General features: G+C 40.4%; 6 protein-coding genes across 6 annotated transcripts; 4 read left to right on the top strand and 2 right to left on the bottom strand. All coding sequences in view use genetic code 12, as the record gives it.

Annotated features, from left to right (window-relative positions):
- Positions 1–1,041: 1,041 nt before the first annotated feature.
- On the top strand, positions 1,042–3,996 carry SLM2 (phosphatidylinositol 4,5-bisphosphate-binding protein). Its single transcript, XM_064919587.1, has one exon. The coding sequence runs from the start codon at positions 1,403–1,405 to the stop codon at positions 3,881–3,883; it is 2,481 nt and encodes an 826-aa protein (XP_064776249.1). The 5' UTR covers positions 1,042–1,402; the 3' UTR covers positions 3,884–3,996.
- Positions 3,997–4,165: 169 nt separating this feature from the next.
- RPL23A (60S ribosomal protein uL14) lies at positions 4,166–5,074 on the bottom strand (the record flags this gene model as incomplete). The annotated part of the gene is made up of 2 exons (XM_064921431.1): positions 4,166–4,537; positions 5,033–5,074. The coding sequence occupies 2 exons, from the start codon at positions 5,072–5,074 to the stop codon at positions 4,166–4,168; spliced, it is 414 nt and encodes a 137-aa protein (XP_064776248.1).
- A 1,263-nt stretch (positions 5,075–6,337) lies between these two features.
- RJT20DRAFT_91820 (putative amidase) lies at positions 6,338–7,984 on the top strand (the record flags this gene model as incomplete). Its single annotated transcript, XM_064921399.1, has 1 exon — positions 6,338–7,984. The coding sequence occupies one exon, from the start codon at positions 6,338–6,340 to the stop codon at positions 7,982–7,984; it is 1,647 nt and encodes a 548-aa protein (XP_064776247.1).
- A 2,070-nt stretch (positions 7,985–10,054) lies between these two features.
- Positions 10,055–11,830, top strand: RJT20DRAFT_29400 (uncharacterized protein). Its single transcript, XM_064919586.1, has one exon. It carries the CDS (start codon positions 10,161–10,163, stop codon positions 11,613–11,615), a length of 1,455 nt encoding a protein of 484 aa, XP_064776246.1. The 5' UTR covers positions 10,055–10,160; the 3' UTR covers positions 11,616–11,830.
- A 616-nt stretch (positions 11,831–12,446) lies between these two features.
- On the bottom strand, positions 12,447–14,023 carry WSC2 (Wsc2p). Its single transcript, XM_064919589.1, has 2 exons — positions 13,986–14,023; positions 12,447–13,935 (listed from the first exon to the last, which is right to left on the bottom strand). Exon 2 carries the CDS (start codon positions 13,812–13,814, stop codon positions 12,531–12,533), a length of 1,284 nt encoding a protein of 427 aa, XP_064776245.1. The 5' UTR covers positions 13,815–13,935; positions 13,986–14,023; the 3' UTR covers positions 12,447–12,530.
- Positions 14,024–16,998: 2,975 nt separating this feature from the next.
- On the top strand, positions 16,999–17,928 carry RJT20DRAFT_153892 (SNAP receptor). The gene has a single exon (XM_064919088.1). It carries the CDS (start codon positions 17,086–17,088, stop codon positions 17,905–17,907), a length of 822 nt encoding a protein of 273 aa, XP_064776244.1. The 5' UTR covers positions 16,999–17,085; the 3' UTR covers positions 17,908–17,928.
- Positions 17,929–18,096: the final 168 nt, after the last annotated feature.

The following is an 18,096-nucleotide window of genomic DNA, read 5'->3' as shown; positions in this document are numbered from 1 at the left end:
CGAAGCCTTCGGCGCAAGTCCTGAGCCGGGGGGATGGTGGATGTGTGACGGCTGCGACGGGACCATTTTCCATCCAGTAGTTAGAGAATGCAAGACGGAACATAAGTGCTTGTAACGCAACCTATTGTTAATGGTCGTGAAACGACTTATATCGTAGGGGTTATAATATGTATATCTATATAATTTACCTGTACACCAGACAATACCATAGATTGCATATAGAGAAAGTAATATAAATAGAATAGCATAGGTAGGTAGGCGACATGGAGTAACTCCGGTGAGAAGTATAAACTGTCCAATGTGTGTATATCTTCTCTCCTGCCCACCCCTGTGGGAGCCTTTAGTCTTCCCCCTACTCCTTCTCCACTCCCTGCCTAGAAAATACCCCCAATTCTCACCACCTTAACCCCTAGAACCCCATTACGAAGGCTCATCGCACCCCCACAGCGTCCTCTCGACATTCTCCTGGGCGCACAATTTCACCTGAGTGGCTGGTAAAAATTGCGACAGAAAGGGTAAAACTCCATTCCATGGCCATTTTAATTTTCCCGTAGCGTACACTTCTGTACCGGCAAAGGGTGTAATAATGGTAGTAGTACTGAGCACTGTGTACTGGTGACATTTTCTGTGTGGTGGTGTCACTTCCATTAAGGTTAGGAATTGGCAATGGAACAACGCCATGGGCAATAACTTACAGGTTTACGGTTCTAATTATGATTTTTCTTTACCATTCTTCCTCTTTTTTTTCGTATTGTATATTTCTTGTTGATTCTTTTTGAATCGTGATTCTTTGCTTCTTTGCTCTTGTTCCTCTCGCTTTCTCTTGCTCTTCCTCCAAGCAACCTACTCCACAACCGACCCACCCCCTAGCATTTCCTTATCATCCCCGGCTTAGTCCCCTCCCGCGCCGTCTTCTGTCTCGCTACACCCATTTTTTCTGCCTAGGACCGGTGCTTTCCATCCACACCCGTTATCAGTGCACACAAAATACTGAAAACATCGTCCCTGCCCACTACCAAGACAAAGAGCTTATACTTTCCTCATTCTCCACCTTCGCTGCCATTACATAGCTAGAAACGGGCCATTTACTACCTGCCCACCACCTACGTTTCGATAGCACCTCTTCTCTGTCCTCGTCTTATTTCCATTCCCGTTTTCTTCCATCCCTCCTGTTCTCGGTGTCTTCCCTGTCACTAGCCGTGTACTCTTGCCGTTCCCGCTAGCGAAGCTTCCAGACTCAGAATTACGTCGAGTCCTCACTAAGACACACCACAAATTACACACTCTGAAATCACTGCCAACAAACACACCAGTAACACCATTAGCCGCCAACACTAAAAGTCCTCATTCAGATAGCTGAATAGTCTCATCCAACCGTGCTGTATCACCTCCATCCACCACCATGCCCTATGATCCACACAACCCATTGTTGGTGACGTTGCCCTACAGCTTCAACACCGTCAATGACTACCCCACGGAAGTCATGGCCAACCGGTTCCAAGCATGGAGGTCTATCATCAAGGACTTGGTCAACTACCTTAAGGAATATGCCAACGTCCAGGAAGAGATCGTAAGACAACAGATCCGTTTGCAACAAGCAGTGGGCATTTCGGCAAGTAATAGCTCCGGTGTGTCCACCAGTGCTACTTCTACTGCTCATAGTAATTCCGCCTCAACGGCTAAAGATGACTTACTTGCTATCAACAAGTTCTTCTTGCCAATTGGAAATGGATCCGTTCAGGATTTGCCTACAATTTTGACAAAGTACCATCAACAGAATGTCGGCAATGCTTCAAAGACGCTCAAAGACATCAACCAGGTAATTATCCCCAAGTTAGAAGAGCTTCGTAAAGACTTGCTTGTAAAAATCAAGGAAATCAAAAATCTCCAAAATGATTTCAAAACCAGCTTGGGTAAGGAACTCGCAGATACTAGGGCTCTTATTTCCCAATATAATCAAGCCATTGATCTCTCCAATAAGCTTGAACATGGCTCTCCAGTTCACCACCTGGATAATTCGGGAGAGAATGGAAAGTTTGATCCATACTTGGTGAAGATTAAGTTGGACAGACAGCTTAAAAGACAAATCAGTGAAGAAACGTATCTTTATGAAGCTTACACAAACCTTCAAACATCTGGTGGAAAATTAGAGTCTATCATCGTATTAGAATTGCAGAACTACCTTCTGATGTTCTTGAACTTGCTCAACACCGAAAATCTGACCTTACATGACTTCCTTCTTCCACAATTGAACAACGGGTTCTTGCTGAAGGAAACCAACTTCGAATGGGATGCATTCATTAGCAGAAACTTGCCCTCCTCATCCCCTGTTACCGCTGTTGGAAATAATACCAGCAATGTCAAGAATGGAACCTTCATCGACCTTTCTATAACGCAGCGTAAACTCTCAGACTTGTCTGTAGCCAATTACGACTCGAATCTTAACGTTGCAGTCAGAGAGGGCTACTTGGAGAGACGTTCCAAATACCTTAAGAGTTATTCCAGTGGTTGGTACGTCCTTACATGTAGTTATATCCATGAGTTCAAGACAGCAGACCGTAAGAAGGATCAACAGCCTGTCATGTCCCTTTCCCTCGATACATTTAGTGTTTCTGAACATTCTAAGGATGATGGTAAGTCTGGTGGAGCATACAAGTTCATTTTGAACTCTAAGCTGTCGAATGGACTTATTCACAGAACGCATAACTTGGTTTTCAGAGCTGATACCTATAAAACAATGATTGACTGGTATAATGATATTAAAACATTGACATCTTTGCCTACACCATCTGCTAGAGCAAGACACATAGCCAAGACGAGACCTAAAGCTACGAATAATGTCACTTCTAATAGCTCCAAAGCAATCTCCAGAGCTTCTAGTCTTTATTCGAGCACCACACACGATGGTAAGTCAATTAGATCTGGAAATACTGCAACTTCACCAACTCGTGCAAATGGCACAAGAAAAGAAAGACCATTATCGCAAGCAACTTCAATTGCCAATGCTAATAGATTATCTTCCACCTTCTCTCAGAGAAATAATCAGTCCCCTCGTCTCACTAATATGATCAACAGCGACGGAACAATCATCACTCCAGTCGACACTGTTGATGATTCCAAGTTGCACCATGAGCACGACTTGCAATCTACGAACGTTTCTCGTCATGCTACTCCAAAACCAGCACATGACCACCTGGTTTTAATGCCACAAGCTGCTATACCGATCCACGGCCACCAGCAACAGCAACAATTCATAACCCCTCCATCTGGATTCCAATATTATATTCCACAAGCGGGTCAGCAGCCACAGCAGTTTTATGATCCAGTACAGCAACAGTACTATACCATCACCCCTACTGTACCCAACCCGGCTCCTGCTAGACAACAGCCTCAACCACAGTACTTCCCCAATTCCCCACAGTCTAGTACACCTCAACAGTTTGTTACTGTTCAACCAGGTTCCCCTACCCAGCCGGCGCAAGCTTATGCCATCAACACGGCTAACTACTTCCCACAGTACGTTAACCCTCAGCAGCAACCAATTCAAACGGGATATGGTGAAAACTTGCCATACCCCCAAAACCATCCTTCAGATTTATCTGATTCACAAAGTCAACTTGATCATTCGGACCACCCAATTCCCAATGGAGTCCAGAGAGAGGAAACAGAAATGAGCCGTCAAAGCTCGCAATTCGTCGGTTCTACAGCAGATATTACAGATGAGGTTTCCACATTGCAAAGCAATATGGGAGCTCAACCTGCTATTTCCATAGAAGTTGACAATGACGAAAAGTTTGAAGACAGAGCTGAAGAGAGTACTGCTGAAGTGGAAAGAGAACAAACTGCCGTTACTACAGACGGTCACGAAAAGACAGAGTTGTAGTTGTAACATTTGCGGTTGCAGTTGCAAAACTTTTGACAGCTGCACACAGCATTGTGATTTATGTACCATTATATATGTATACAATTATTTTATATGTCTAGAATACATATATGTATTGAGATAAATCCTGTTACAGTGACTAACGCTCGGTTGCAATAGTGTCTTATGTTATCAGGAAGTATTGACCTTGACTAATTTTTGTTTGGAGTTACTTATCTACAATTCATTAAACGCAAGTTGTTTTATTATACGTATATATTATGAGCACAATACCCTGGTTGTTTAGACAACAACACCAGAGTTAGAAGCAATACGTGGCCACAAGTCAGCACATTCCTTAGCGACTGGACCAGTAATGGCAGAACCCTTCATCTCACCCTTAGGGTTGACGATGACACCGGCGTTGTCTTCGAAGTACAAGTAAACACCGTCCTTTCTTCTCCATGGTCTGGATTGTCTGATAACGATAGCTGGCATGACCTTCTTTCTCAATTCTGGCTTACCCTTCTTGACAGTAGCCATGACCATGTCACCAGCAGAAGCTGCTGGCAATCTGTTCAATCTAGCACCGACACCCTTGACGGCCAAGATGTATAAGTTTCTGGCACCAGAGTTGTCAGCACAGTTCATGACGGCACCGACTGGCAAACCTAACTATAAATCTTTGTTAGTAAAGGTCCTAAGACTATTAAGACGACTTAAATTGTGAGTTCATAAATTTTGAATATTTGGAACGATTGTAATAATATAGGACTATTGGCAGATGTTAAATAAGGTGATAAGTATAACTTGAGCCTTGGCAATTTGAATCTTGTGATATTCATCTTCTGTCTTAACTTCAGTGATTATATTGTGGTATCTCTTCTCATCTCCCGTTCTGAAAATTCTTCATTTGATTCATACAATTTGACTAGCTCATCGCTTCGATTAAATCGATTTTCAACTCAACTAAAACATGACATCTTTTGATTAATTCTACGTTTATCTTGAGTGATAACTCTAATAGTCATTTATATCTCTCTCATTGTTAAATCTTCATGGTTTTCACATCGATAATTTGTAACAGATATTGAATCGTCTCTCCTATCTTGAATTCTTTGAACTTCACATCTTTCAACTCGTACTACGAAATAAATAAACGGCACATACAGACATACGGAATTTGTTACCGGAAGCACCTGAACCAGACATTTTGCTATAGTTTTGATATGTTCTTTGATACTATGAAACAAACAAACAGTTCTATAGAAAAGAAGTTTTTATCAACTGTACTGGTAGTCCAGTCTGAAAATTTCGTGAAAATTTTTCGATTATTAGGGGAGACATTTCATTGTGCGACACTAAGAGATTGAGATAATGCCTCGCACATAGTTAAGAACTTTCCCCATACATACAGGGAATCGTGCGACAATAACTACATATATTTACTGAGGGAGTTCGCATTTTTGGCTAATTCTTAGGGTTCAGCCCTTAAAATGCACAAAGCACGTGATATAAATATGTCAAAATACGAGAGTCGTAGAAAGGTACGTAAAGAAGTCTTGAGTGTACATCAAAACTTCTGTAGGCTTTTCTGCTAGAGGTAATATTGGTTCAATTTTTATCACCTTACCATCAAGTCTGACTATCTTTTTGAGGGTCTGATCAGAAATTCTGGGGTAACATACAAACAATTCTTTTTCAATTTGGATGAAAACCCCTGAATGAACACCCGCCTTTTTCGTCCCATTGTGAGTCCAATGATGCAATTCGTATATCGGTGAAGATTCCTAATCTTGAGCTCTGGAAACACATAGAACTGGAATAAAACGCCTTGAATTCTTGAATTCTTGAATTCTCGCATGTCGTGTCGAGTAAACAAAACTATGTCAAAATCTCTCCACACACGTATGGCCTTGATTCATATTATTCCTCTCGTCGTTTGAGCCCCATGGGTATCCCTCTCACTTCTCACCTCTCACCTGCATTTCTGCAACCGTTCCTTATCGCACATCCTACTGCGTTTCTCCTGTAGGAGATATCTGTACCGAGAGCGGAACTTTCCACCACCACAAACGGGACTCGAGTTCCAACATGATTGCTTCTACAGACATCAAACTCGCTATCTCTGTGTCCCTGTGACTTGAGGTGATTTGTGCTCTCATTTATACTTCTTTATGTCCTATCTGAACCCTTTTTCCCCCATTTCTGTGACGCCTTCTCCGGGTCTCGACCACCGCGTTGTCCCCCACCATTGATTGGCCCCTACTGATAAGATGCCCCACTTATTTCAATCCTCGGAGAAAGCGATTACAGGAGATTAGAAATGTGCCGTTTTAGTGAACTGAAGAGTGTGTAATGAGAATAGAAAATTGAACCGATAGCCAATTCAGAGCTTATATAAGTGTACCATATCTTTCTTTGTTGTAGCTGTAGTAAGATATCGTCGTTGCTTGCATTTATAATAAAGTGACAATGACGATAAAGAAACCAACCTACGCTGAAATAGCTGCTAAAAAGGTAAAACAGAGAGATGCGAAATTTATCAAGGAATGGTTGGTTCCTGACGATAAGCTCCCATCACTGGAAGTTAAAGATGTTTTGAAATGGATCCAGAAATCTGGTTTCTTAAGTTCTAAGGAAATTGAGATAACACAATCGAACATTACCACGATTCTAGCTAATATCAAAGCAAGAGAATGGACCTCGGTAGAAGTTACGGCAGCGTTTTGCCATAGAGCTACGATTGCCCATCAGTTGACTAACTGTTTATCGGAGATATTCTTCGAAGATGCCCTCATCAGAGCTGCTGAATTGGACAAACACTATGAGGAAACAGGACAAACAGTAGGTCCTTTGCATGGTTTGCCGATCTCCTTGAAAGATAATTTCAATGTCAAAGGTCAAGCCACTACACTTGGTATTGTTAATTTCTGTTTCAACCCTGAAAAGTTTGATGAAGATGCTGTATTAGTCAAGATCCTCAGGGAGAAAGGCGCTGTCTTTTACTTGAAGACGAATGTGCCAGTTGCCATGATGATGCCTGAATCAAATAATCATATTTGGGGTAATACTACGAACCCGTTGAACAGATCATTGAGCTCAGGTGGTTCTTCCGGCGGTGAAGCTTCGTTAATTAAACTCAGAGGTTCCCCTATGGGGGTAGGGTCTGATATTGGAGGCTCGATCCGTATTCCTGCTTCATTCCAGAACTTGTATGCCATAAAGCCAACATTTGGTAGGTTTCCAACGTATGGAGCCAGATCTGGATTGCCTGGTCTTGAGTCAGTCAACAGCGTCAATGGTCCTTTGGGTAATTCCTTGGACGACTTAGAATACTATTGTCGAACGGTTGTAGAAAGCGAGCCTTGGTTTCATGATGCTAAATGTATTGAAATACCTTGGAGAAAGGTCGAATTACCAGGAAAGTTGAATATTGCCATCTGTGCCGATGATGGCTTCATTCGTCCTACTCCTCCTATTCGTAGAGCTGTCAAAATAGTAGAGGATGCTTTAAGAGAGGATGGTCATGATGTCATTGAATGGGTTCCTGAAGATCATTTGCGTCTCTCGCAAATCATCCTGGCATTCTTCTTGAGCGATGGTGGGGTTCATGTTAAACAGGAGACTGAGGCTACTGGCGAGTCCATATTTCCGTACATGAAACCTTACGAAAATGCTGTAGATATCCCAGTTTCAGAATTGTGGAAGCTACAAGCAGAGAGAACACACTTGATCAAAAAATACCTTGATAGGTGGAATGCTACAGCCGCCATTACAAAGAATGGTAAACCAATTGATGCTATTATTATGCCAGTTACCCCTTTTGCTGGAAATCCAAATGGAAAGTTCCATGACTACGTTGGATATACTTCTCCTTTCAATGTCTTGGATTACTCTGTAGGGATTTTCCCAGTGACCAGAGCTGATAAAGACTTGGATGCAAAAGACGAACAGAGTACGAATTATAACGAGTCCGATCGCAAGATTTGGGATGACTACAACCCTGAAGCCAACCATGGAGGTGCAGCCGCTTTGCAGCTTATCGGACGGAAGTTCCAAGAGGAAAAGGTCATTGAAATGATGAAAGTAGTTTCACAGCTTATTAATTACTCAGATTAGAGTCATTTAGTTGTATAGAAGTGTACAAGCAATGCATATGCATTAGTTGGGAATGCTCATCTCTTCTCCATAGAAGTTCGTATTTAAAACGGTCGCAAAAAAAGGGGTAGCAAAAAAACGGAACATTTTGTGGGTGGAGAAATATCCTCCTTCTGGAAGGTACTCCTATAATGAGATCCCCGTATGACTAAGAATATGAAATCTTAGTAAAATAGTAAAGTTCATATGTATAGCTTATCTGAGAACAGTCTCCTTTTTTTGAGAGAGAGATCGATAACTATGTAGAGCCAAATCCAATTTCGAATGACTTCATTTTGTAGAATAGGAGAAATGTATTGTATGGAGTAGTTTCTTCCGATTTTCACATAGAATTGCCAATAAATGTAACTTTATTTTTGTATTATAATAGTGGGGAAAACTAAAGAGTAGACTATATTCCAATATAGTCGATTTAATTTCACTTTGACAGTACCACTAATGTCGGGTTTAGCTAATGTAAAGCCGATAAATCTATAACTGTAGCATCGTGAGAGATGTTGCATGTCTTGAGAGAAAAGTGTTGAGAGATCAACTGAAGACTTCCAACAATATTGGATTGGTTCCACTATTAAAAGAACGGGATTAGTGTAAATATTGTGTGAAAAATTACGATGTCCTATCTCCCAAGAAGGTAAGCCACAAGGGGGCTCCACCAGTAGGATCGTGTCACTTTATATTTGCCTCTATGTGCTCTTTTGAACTGGCTCTTTCTCTACCCTAAGCAGAAGTAGTCAAATTGTGGTCAAAATGGATTCAGTGTTGCAATTGAAGGATCTCCTTCTGGACTTCGTCAGTGCTGATAGTGATGATATAAACTCTCAGGAAAGAAAGAAGAAAGCCATTGAAGAATGGAAAACCATAGCGATTGGGATTCTTTTCTTTCAGGTTATTATGTCCTTCTTGATAATTCGTTACATTATTTCAGATTAGGAATCAGAAATATCCACTTCTAAGGTGGGGTCGCTTCTCCTGACTTATACCTGCCAATTTGAAGGTAGCTCAGTTATCATAATTAAATGTGGCATAAACAGCAGTTTTTCGTTATAACATTGAGGAGGTTATCGTAGAGGTTGAGATCTGCTTCTACACTTCAATCATTGATTATGTGACTTCTAATGTTTTACTTAGAGAATTATAAATATATATTACAATTTTACCAGTTTCAAAAGTGAAGGAAATGGGTTTGACCTTGAGAATTCAATGTTTTGCCAGTATGGCAATGGTATCGGCAATGTGTATTCTCCATTAGGCCTCGGAAGTTCTTATCTTAAATGCGAATGCGATAGGCGTAAGTCTGTGGTTATCCCTTCTCCAAGTACTTCAGTTTTTCACTTGTGTATGTGAGTTTGTTCCTGTGACCTGAGGTGATTTGTGTCTATATTTATAGGATTTGGGGGATTTGGTGATAGGGACCAAAGATTGCGAGCCCCTGAAGAAGATAAACGATAAGAAAATCCCACACTTGCGATAAGTGCCAGAAATTATGAAGCATAGCATGCGGTAAGTTACCGGGCTTTTACCACATCCGCCGGAACACATCTTAGTACGTTGGAAAGTGTATCGCTCTCTCTACTCTCTCCAGAAAACTTGTATTCCAAACTACTTCAAATATGGTGAAATTACCATAGATAAACGCCTAATTAGAGAGTACGTCGTCTTTTAAATGTGCATCATAATCCATATTACACAGAAGAGACATCCACCCTTTTTTTTCAACCGAGAATTACTGATGCTCTTCAATGGTGAATTATAATTTTGACAAGAACGAACAAACCGATCCCTTTTGGGGAGATAATAAACGATATGTCAAACGCGGAATACCCAATGCAGTAATTAGTTGTACCGGGCTTAAGTAAATTTATTTGAGTCCGACCGAAAATATTTGTCAGTATCGGAAATCGAGGTACGAAGTTCTTCAAAGACATACCCAACTGATAAGAGAACTTTGAAGAGCCATTCACATTTTCACGTAAACATGAAGATAGAACCGATGTTGGAACACAATAGTTATAATTCTTATGTATAAATAGTCTTTTCAATCCACATTATTAGAGGTATTGTTTTTTGCTTAATCAAACAGGCTTAGTTTACGGCAGAGAGAACAAGAAGTCATAGAAGAAAATCAGAACACTTCAAAATGGGAGAAACTTGGGATAAGATCAGAACTGTAGTTTGGGGTAAGAATCCTAAGGACCCAGTGGAAGCTAGACTTTTGTTGAAATTGGATTGGTTTATCCTCTCCTTCTGTTGCTTGATGTATTGGATCAATTATTTAGACAGAGCCAATCTTGCTAATGCCTATGTCTCTGGGATGCAAGAAGATTTGGGAATGAAGGGTAACGAATTCAATTTGATCAATACTTGCTTTAATATTGGTTACATTGTGGCTTTGGTACCACACAACTTGATATTGCTAAAGATTAGGCCCCGTTATTGGCTTTCCTTCTGTATCTTCGCCTGGGGAGTTTTAACCTTATCAATGTATAAGGCAACTTCGTATAAGCAGCTATGTGTCATCAGGTTTTTCGTTGCTTGCTTTGAAGCTTGTACTTTTACAGGAGTTCATTTAATATTGGGAACATATTATGAGGAGGAGCTTTTACCCTTCCGGACGGCGATTTTCACGAGTTCAGGATTGGTAGGATCGATTTTCTCATCCGTATTACAAGCTGCAATCTTCGAGAACATGGATGATTATAATGGTATTCGTGGATGGAGATGGTTGTTCATTATAGATTTCCTTATTACGATTCCCGTTGTCATCTATGGCTTTATTTTCTTCCCTGATGCGCCAGAGATTTCTAAGGCTTTCTACTTCACTCAAGAAGAGCATGAGTTGGCATTGAAGAAATCTCAAAGTCGCAAGCATAAAGATAGATTCGATTGGTCTGTCCTTAAAAGAGTTCTTGGTAACTGGCACTGGTACTTGTTCTCATTTCTCTGGGTTCTTGGGGGTGAAAACGAGTCATTTGCATCCAATTCCTTGTTTGCATTATGGTTAAAATACTTCAATTACACTGTACCAGAAAGGAACCATTTTCCAATGGGCGTTTTTGCTATGGGCATCTTCTTCACTCTAACATCTGCATTGTACTTGAATGCCACTGGGGGTAACAAGCACTGGCATATTGGAATAATGATTGCAGCCATTATGATACTTGCGACAATTTTATTGGCAGCACGTCCTTTAGAAGCTAGTTTTGTGTTTGCTTCACAGTATCTCGGAGGAGTAGCGTATGCTGGACAAACTGTATTCTTTGCATGGGCGAATGTTGTGTGTAAAGATGATTTACAAGAGAGGGCTGTGGTGCTCGCTTCAATGAACATGTTCAGCAACGCGGTTAATGCTTGGTGGTCACTTTTATTCTACGTGGCTACTGATGTGCCCAAGTTCAGGAAGGGTTGCTGGGCCATGTTGGGAACTACACTTGCAAGTGTGGTTGTTGTCGGTGCAATTAGGTACCTACACGTACAGGAGGAGCGAAAGTCGGTCTTTAATTCTGTTGATGAAGAGAATTCGGTTGAAGACTTGCCCGGCAAAGGTGAATCAGTTATGGTTAATGTAGAGTCTCACCTGTCTGTGAGTGAATAAACGACTACGCTCGATGTAGAAGCTACATATGCACTAATAATACAAAAACACGGTAATGTCAATGATTTAAGATCTGTATCTGTCTAGAACAATTCATATTCCTCTAATGTAGTCTAGAATCTCCCAGAAGAAGACTACGGCAGCGCCAACAAGCAGGAATAAGTCAGTTTTTGCAATTCTCAATTCTCGCGACAACATTCACGTCAACAGCGCCAAACCCCAACGTGAAGTAAGTATTTAGTCTTTGTGTTTACAATTATGGTATCCAGGAATCGTGTTTGAAACGGCCGGAAGATTTAGCGACTAATTAACTCGATTCTCTGCACTACAGTGGCTGTATTGACTGCTAACTGTGCTTATGCAGTGGAAACCCAAATTTCGCAGCAACTGAAATACAACACGATACACGGTAAAATGCTACACGCTTAACATGTTTACACAACTCCCCAGCACATCTAAATTTCTGCTTTCACGTCAACAACTGTCTATCGGCCTACATCAACTACACCATGTAACAAAGGACTTATTCCCTCATAATTGTAATAAATTTTGTAACATTGCCACAATAACCATAACCATTCAACGCATAAATCATCCCATCACTCTGAGATCTTCTCGCCGTACCACATTCGCCCTGTCGTTTGCTCTCGTACGCTATATAACATGCCTTTCTCTACAAATGTTTTGTTTATTTTGTATGCAATGTTGCCCTGGAAATGCATCAATCTGCCCACGTCAAACTGATTGATCTGAACACGACTATTTGCAGGATTGTGCAGGCTACAAGCGAGAATCTTACGCTTATTTCCATTATTGCAAAAACAATCATTTGCTACAACCTTGGTATTTACCAGAATGATCCATTGTATACATTAGTATCGACATATTTTTGGAGGGTATATACCGAGTTTTCTATTAATTATTAACGACCTTCAAAGAGCCAGGCTGGCGGGCTATAATGTCTGGAAGCGAACCGTTACTCAATCTTCTACGTCCATTGAATTCAGGTGGAGGAGACTCACTCGGTGGGTCTAAGAACGTAAAATCGTTATCTGGTTGGCTATTAAATGAATGCTCTCCACCGCTGTTTCCACCATTAGAGTTGTTGTAGCCGTGGCCAAAAGTCCCTACACCAAGTTGCGATGCCTGTCGACTGTGTGCTACATGAGTAGAGTCGGGACTTCCTCCATTGTTCTGTCCTTGTTGAGCCGTATCGAAATTGTAACCACCAGCCACTAAAAATGGGTTAGGATTCAATGATGGAGGTCTGATTCCTTGACTTTTCTCAACATCTGGACCAGAAAGCGTAAATTCATCATCGTAGTCGTCGTCTTCATTTCTTCTCTTCCTATACCAGAAAGCACCGAAAATCAAGCCCGCAAGCAAAGCAAGACCTAAGATAGATCCAATTACTGCCCCGACAATGCCACCAGTAGATAAAGACTTGCTATTGCTACCTTTATCATTGTCACTTCCTTTTGAGCCATCCGCCAGATCTGACAGAGTAGGCGAAGGAGCTGATGAGTCAACAATTGTTTTGTAAATGACAGATTGCTGAGTTCCCGATGGATTTGTAGTCAAAGTAGATACGATGGTTGTGACTTGGTTGTGTGTCTTCGAGGAAGACGATGATGAGGTCGAAGGTCCTGACAGGGTAGAAGTTGGTGTATTCGAAGATTCCTCCGTTGATGAATCGACTGTAGAAGTTGGTGTATTTGAGTTCGAAGTTGAAGCCTCCGAAGTCGAGGAAGTTGTTGAAGTCGAAGATGTACTTGAAGTGGACGTTGTTGACGTTGATGTCGAAGACGTCGAAGTTTTGGTAGAACTTGTCGATGTGGTGGACAGAGTTGTCTCTGCATCATCCACATCTCCGTTGACATACACTAAGAATGCCAGCGAGCCACCACATTCCTCGAAGCCGTAACCCACGCAAGCAACATTGCAGTTCAGTTCATCAATTTCATTGTCCGGATCTGGAGCTGTATCTCCACAGTAGCAGTAGGCTCCGTTGAGAAGAGCTGCTACTCTTTTGTCACTACACTGTCCCTCACAATGTCCTGATGATTGATATATGAACTTGTCTGAGAGCAGGAAGCCCAAAGAATCTGATTGTTTAAAACACCCACTCTTAGTCCATGTGGCCCCTAAAGCAGTCCTGCTGAGTAGTAGTACTAACAGTATGTGCAAGTATGACTTCATGATGCGATTATGACTATTATTATGAGGATGACTGAGATATGCCAAAAGTATATTCTATGATTCTTCGATCCGTGCCAGGATTTCTTTATTATGTGGATTGGTATTAGTATGGAGGAATGGGTGACATGAGTTGACACCAGGGGGGGTTACAGGGGGGAGGCAGTTAAAGACGGGGTTATTTGACCGCAAGCTGTACTGACGAAGATAAATTGCACCCAAACAATTAGCAATAGTGATAATAAGAGCCCTTATTAACAACACTTCAACGACACTCTGGTACAACAAACAATGATCGATAAATTATCATTCCTTGATTTCGAGACATCCTCCAGTATATAAATCTATTTTTATTATGTAAACAAAGCGAGGATGAGAAGAAAAAAAGCAATTTTATTTTTTGGGCTGTTTCTGGAGGATATGCTATTTACACAGGGTGATCTGAAATGGGTAATGAGGTGGACAGAATGGGAGCCCAAGGATAGGGATCTGACAAGCGATTATGTGGAGAAGATCGCTGCCAAGTTGTGGAGGAAAAAGGAAGTAGCAAGAGGTTGCAAAGATAGTGGTGGTAATGAGCTGAGAGAACATCATACGAGACAATAGGAAAGAGATGCCCTCGACATCCGAAAGGGGGATATGTTCCTCAAGGTACTAAAAGGGTCGCATTTTGCTAGCATTTTCTAGGGAGATTTTTGTTCTGCGAAATCTCCATGTAGTGACATTCAGCTTCTACGGCACTAGGTTATGCATTCACAGATAGAAGTGGCTTTTACATAAGTTTGAATGCTGGTCTCCGCTTTGGTTGCCAGTGGCTAACTGATCTAAGGGCATTTCTCTGGATTGCCATAAATGACATTGCTGGTGTTCGTCAGGGGGCTGCTCTTTCCATCACCGAAAAATATAAAATCTACAGTTTCCGTAATCTAAAATTGGATACTGATGGTTAGCACACACTGCAGATCATAAATGCACAAGAAGGTGAGAGCCTGTGAGAGCATGGAATGGTATGGTTGTCGAGGAGTGAGAGCACTTTACTTGTTCTCCGTCCCGATATACCTAGCCTAAACTCCGTCCCCTGATATAAGCGTAACACGAGTGTTACTGATCAATGCTTCTAAACCAGTGCCTAACTGCAAGACATTTCAGGGGTGAAACATACATGCGAACTACGGTATTTTCCTCCGCCTATCGTGATTCCTTCCTCTATGTTTGATCGATCTGAAATTCTCAAACAACGAGATGTGAAGGACGGACTGTATGGCTGCCACAGCTACCACTTCCATACCGACTCTGACGACACCAAAAAAGACACGGTTGAAAAGTGGCTGTTGTACATGCATTTCTGTGGTTAGGCTGTAGTAACAAACCTCACAGATGGCTAAACTTCCTCGACGTACAATAATCCTATGAAAATTGACTACTAGACAAAGCATGTCACAATTGCTAGCCCCACATGTAGTGAAATTGATTCCTGTACACATTGCTACGCAATATTGTTCTCTAGCGTGATACCCTCGAGACATCACAACAGTACCTGGTGAAGATTATATGCCCACTAATATGACGGTAGATAGCTTGCTGTTCTCACATCGAATAGTGGAGTCATTTCGAACCAGTTACAGTGTTAAAGTAAACATTACCCCATGAAGCTTATTGCGATGAAGTATATAATATTTCGAATGGGGGAATCACAATGTCATAATTACCACATTCATTAAAATTTTTCATCCCTTGTGTTAGTGAGTATACAGGAAATTGACACATTATGAATGGTTTTGCATCCATTAACAGTGAGCCGGAAGAGTGGCAAGAAACAACTTAATTAAAGTAAGAAAATACGGGGAAGAAGAGCAATGGCTGCTTGAGGGTCCAAACGTCACTGTTCTAGTAAACACAGAGTTAAAATGTTTAACTTTAGAAAATATAGCCTTTTATTGTTCTAGTGAAATAACATTCAAGGTCCAGACAATGTTGGAGCTTCCAAAGTTTGTGTTTTGAAAAGCTACGCTTCTGTCGTAAAACATTACTTGTATGCATGCTTTTAGGATTCTGCCTTCTGTGTATTAATAGCATGAATAGTACGTTCTTCAAATGAAGCTATTCTTATTTAGAAAATTTACCAAGTATTGTCAACCTATTGTCCATCTAATTGGATCCCATTTACTGTGAGGTGATGCCTCAAGAATAGAGCACCTGATAACTCAGTGTTTAATTAGTATACTCTTTCTGTGAGCTCTATTTATTCTTTGTTATGGACACAATTGATTAGCAGCATAACAGTATTAGAGTATTAGAGTATAGCAGTATAATAGCTCTAAAAGAATAAAAGAATCAGTCCAAAAAGATCCCCATCCTATTTATAAAAATAGGTTTGCAACAATGTTTTTATAATTATGCAAATACGTTCATTTTTTCTTAAATAATACTATTTTTCTGGTTCGTAATACTACTGTCAACATATTTACATATTCATCTGCTTCTCAGTTTTAATTAAGAATGGCCGTAAACAAGATAGCAATGTCCATAAAAGCTTATATGGACCGTATTATTTCTAACTAATCTTGGAACATTCCTATACTCTTCAGGTACGCATTTCTATTCCCCCACCACCACAGCATCCGGGTAACCCAGATGCACTGTGCAGTACTCCCATCTGTTACCGGCGTCTACTTTAAAGAAAATTCTTTACTGTAACTAATGTCAAGTTCCTTTACTCTTTGTCAATATAGGATATAAGGGGAAGACCTTGAAATCAGAAATAGAAGAGAATACCGGGCCCTCCTTTTCTGGGAGGGTCCACTGTCTTCAATTACTCATATTACTGTGCTGGTGGTTTGTACCTTAATCCTTAGAATAGATTCCGAGCCTTTTTCGCTAACCACGATTCCTCATATTCCGTAGGTCGTTGTTTGATAGTAGTTGGGCTGACATATGATGCAAGTAAGCAGTTGTAGTTGTAAATATGTAGATTGTTTTTTATCAGTAACCAGTTTATCTCTTCGTGTTAACATCTTCACGACATTCTGAATGTCTGTCATTAAACAGTGTTCCACACATTTCTTCACTCTACTAGTAAGACATCGCTAACTCTCAACTAACTATTCTACAAAATGGTAGCAATTTTTATAGTGCGAAAAGACACCACACAGTCAGATCACTAAAAAATTGTATATAATAGTGAAGCAAGTGAATGTGGAGATACTGCTTGCTTTTAGAACATTAAAGAAAATAAGATAAAATATAGGACAAGAATACAATTGGATGATTCAAAATGGCTTTCACGTCAATCAAGAGCATAGAACACATACTAAAACAATACAAATCAGACCTCGACGAGTTAGGAATACCATCACTTGTTGAATTTGCTACATCTCCAAAAGACTCTATTGCATTCCCTCGATCTCCATATGTAAATAAGTTCAAATTAGAACAAATATCCAGTAATCTTATTGACTTGCAAGCACAATTATCCCAGAACGCTACAAATAACAGAAGCTATGCTGATTGCAGTCAAAGCATCAACTCTCTCATAAGTGACACTCTCGACGAGAAGAAATATGTCAATGCAAAGCTAATAGAACTCTTTGACGCCCAAAACCAAGCAACTATAGCAAAAGATGACACAGTCACAGACGAAACGAATGAAGAACTGAAGGATGCCGTTCTTTCAAAGAAGCATATAAAAGAAGAGGAAGAGGATTTGCCATCGTTGAGGCAAAGGCTCTTATCTGGTGGAAAACATACACATTTACTTGATGAAAAGGACCATGACAAGCTCAACGACTACCATGAATCAATTCAGGAGGACATTATCCACGAATTATCTGAATTGACTTCTTCTTTGAAGAATTCTGCTTACACTTTGAGTCAAAAGATCCTCTCCGACGACTTGAGTATTCTTAATGAAACCAATGAGAACATGATTCGCAATTCTAACTTATTCAAGGTGATAGATAAGAATTTAAACAGCTATCTAGAAAACAAGACTGGTGGAAAAATCAGTTTGTTTTTCTTGATTAAATTGACAGTGGGCTTGGTTATCTCATTTCTTGTAATGATTCTTCTCATTAAGATAATCCCACAGATAGGGTAGATCAGCTAATTAATAGGCATTTGCTTTATATATAATGTATAATTCGTGATATATATAAATGGCAATAAAGAAAAATCAAACTATGAACAGTTAAACAAAGCACTAAACTAATAATATAAACAGCAGAAACTTCTTTCAATTTTCTTTTTGGACAATGAGTAAATAAATAGAACCGAGAACACTTGATTC

The sequence above is a fragment of the Scheffersomyces xylosifermentans genome (assembly GCF_036884685.1).
Source record: "Scheffersomyces xylosifermentans strain CBS 12540 chromosome Unknown RJT20scaffold_2, whole genome shotgun sequence".
Lineage (NCBI taxonomy): Eukaryota > Fungi > Ascomycota > Pichiomycetes > Serinales > Debaryomycetaceae > Scheffersomyces > Scheffersomyces xylosifermentans.
Note: the sequence above shows the minus strand (reverse complement) of the source record. Positions and strands in the feature narration are given on the sequence as shown.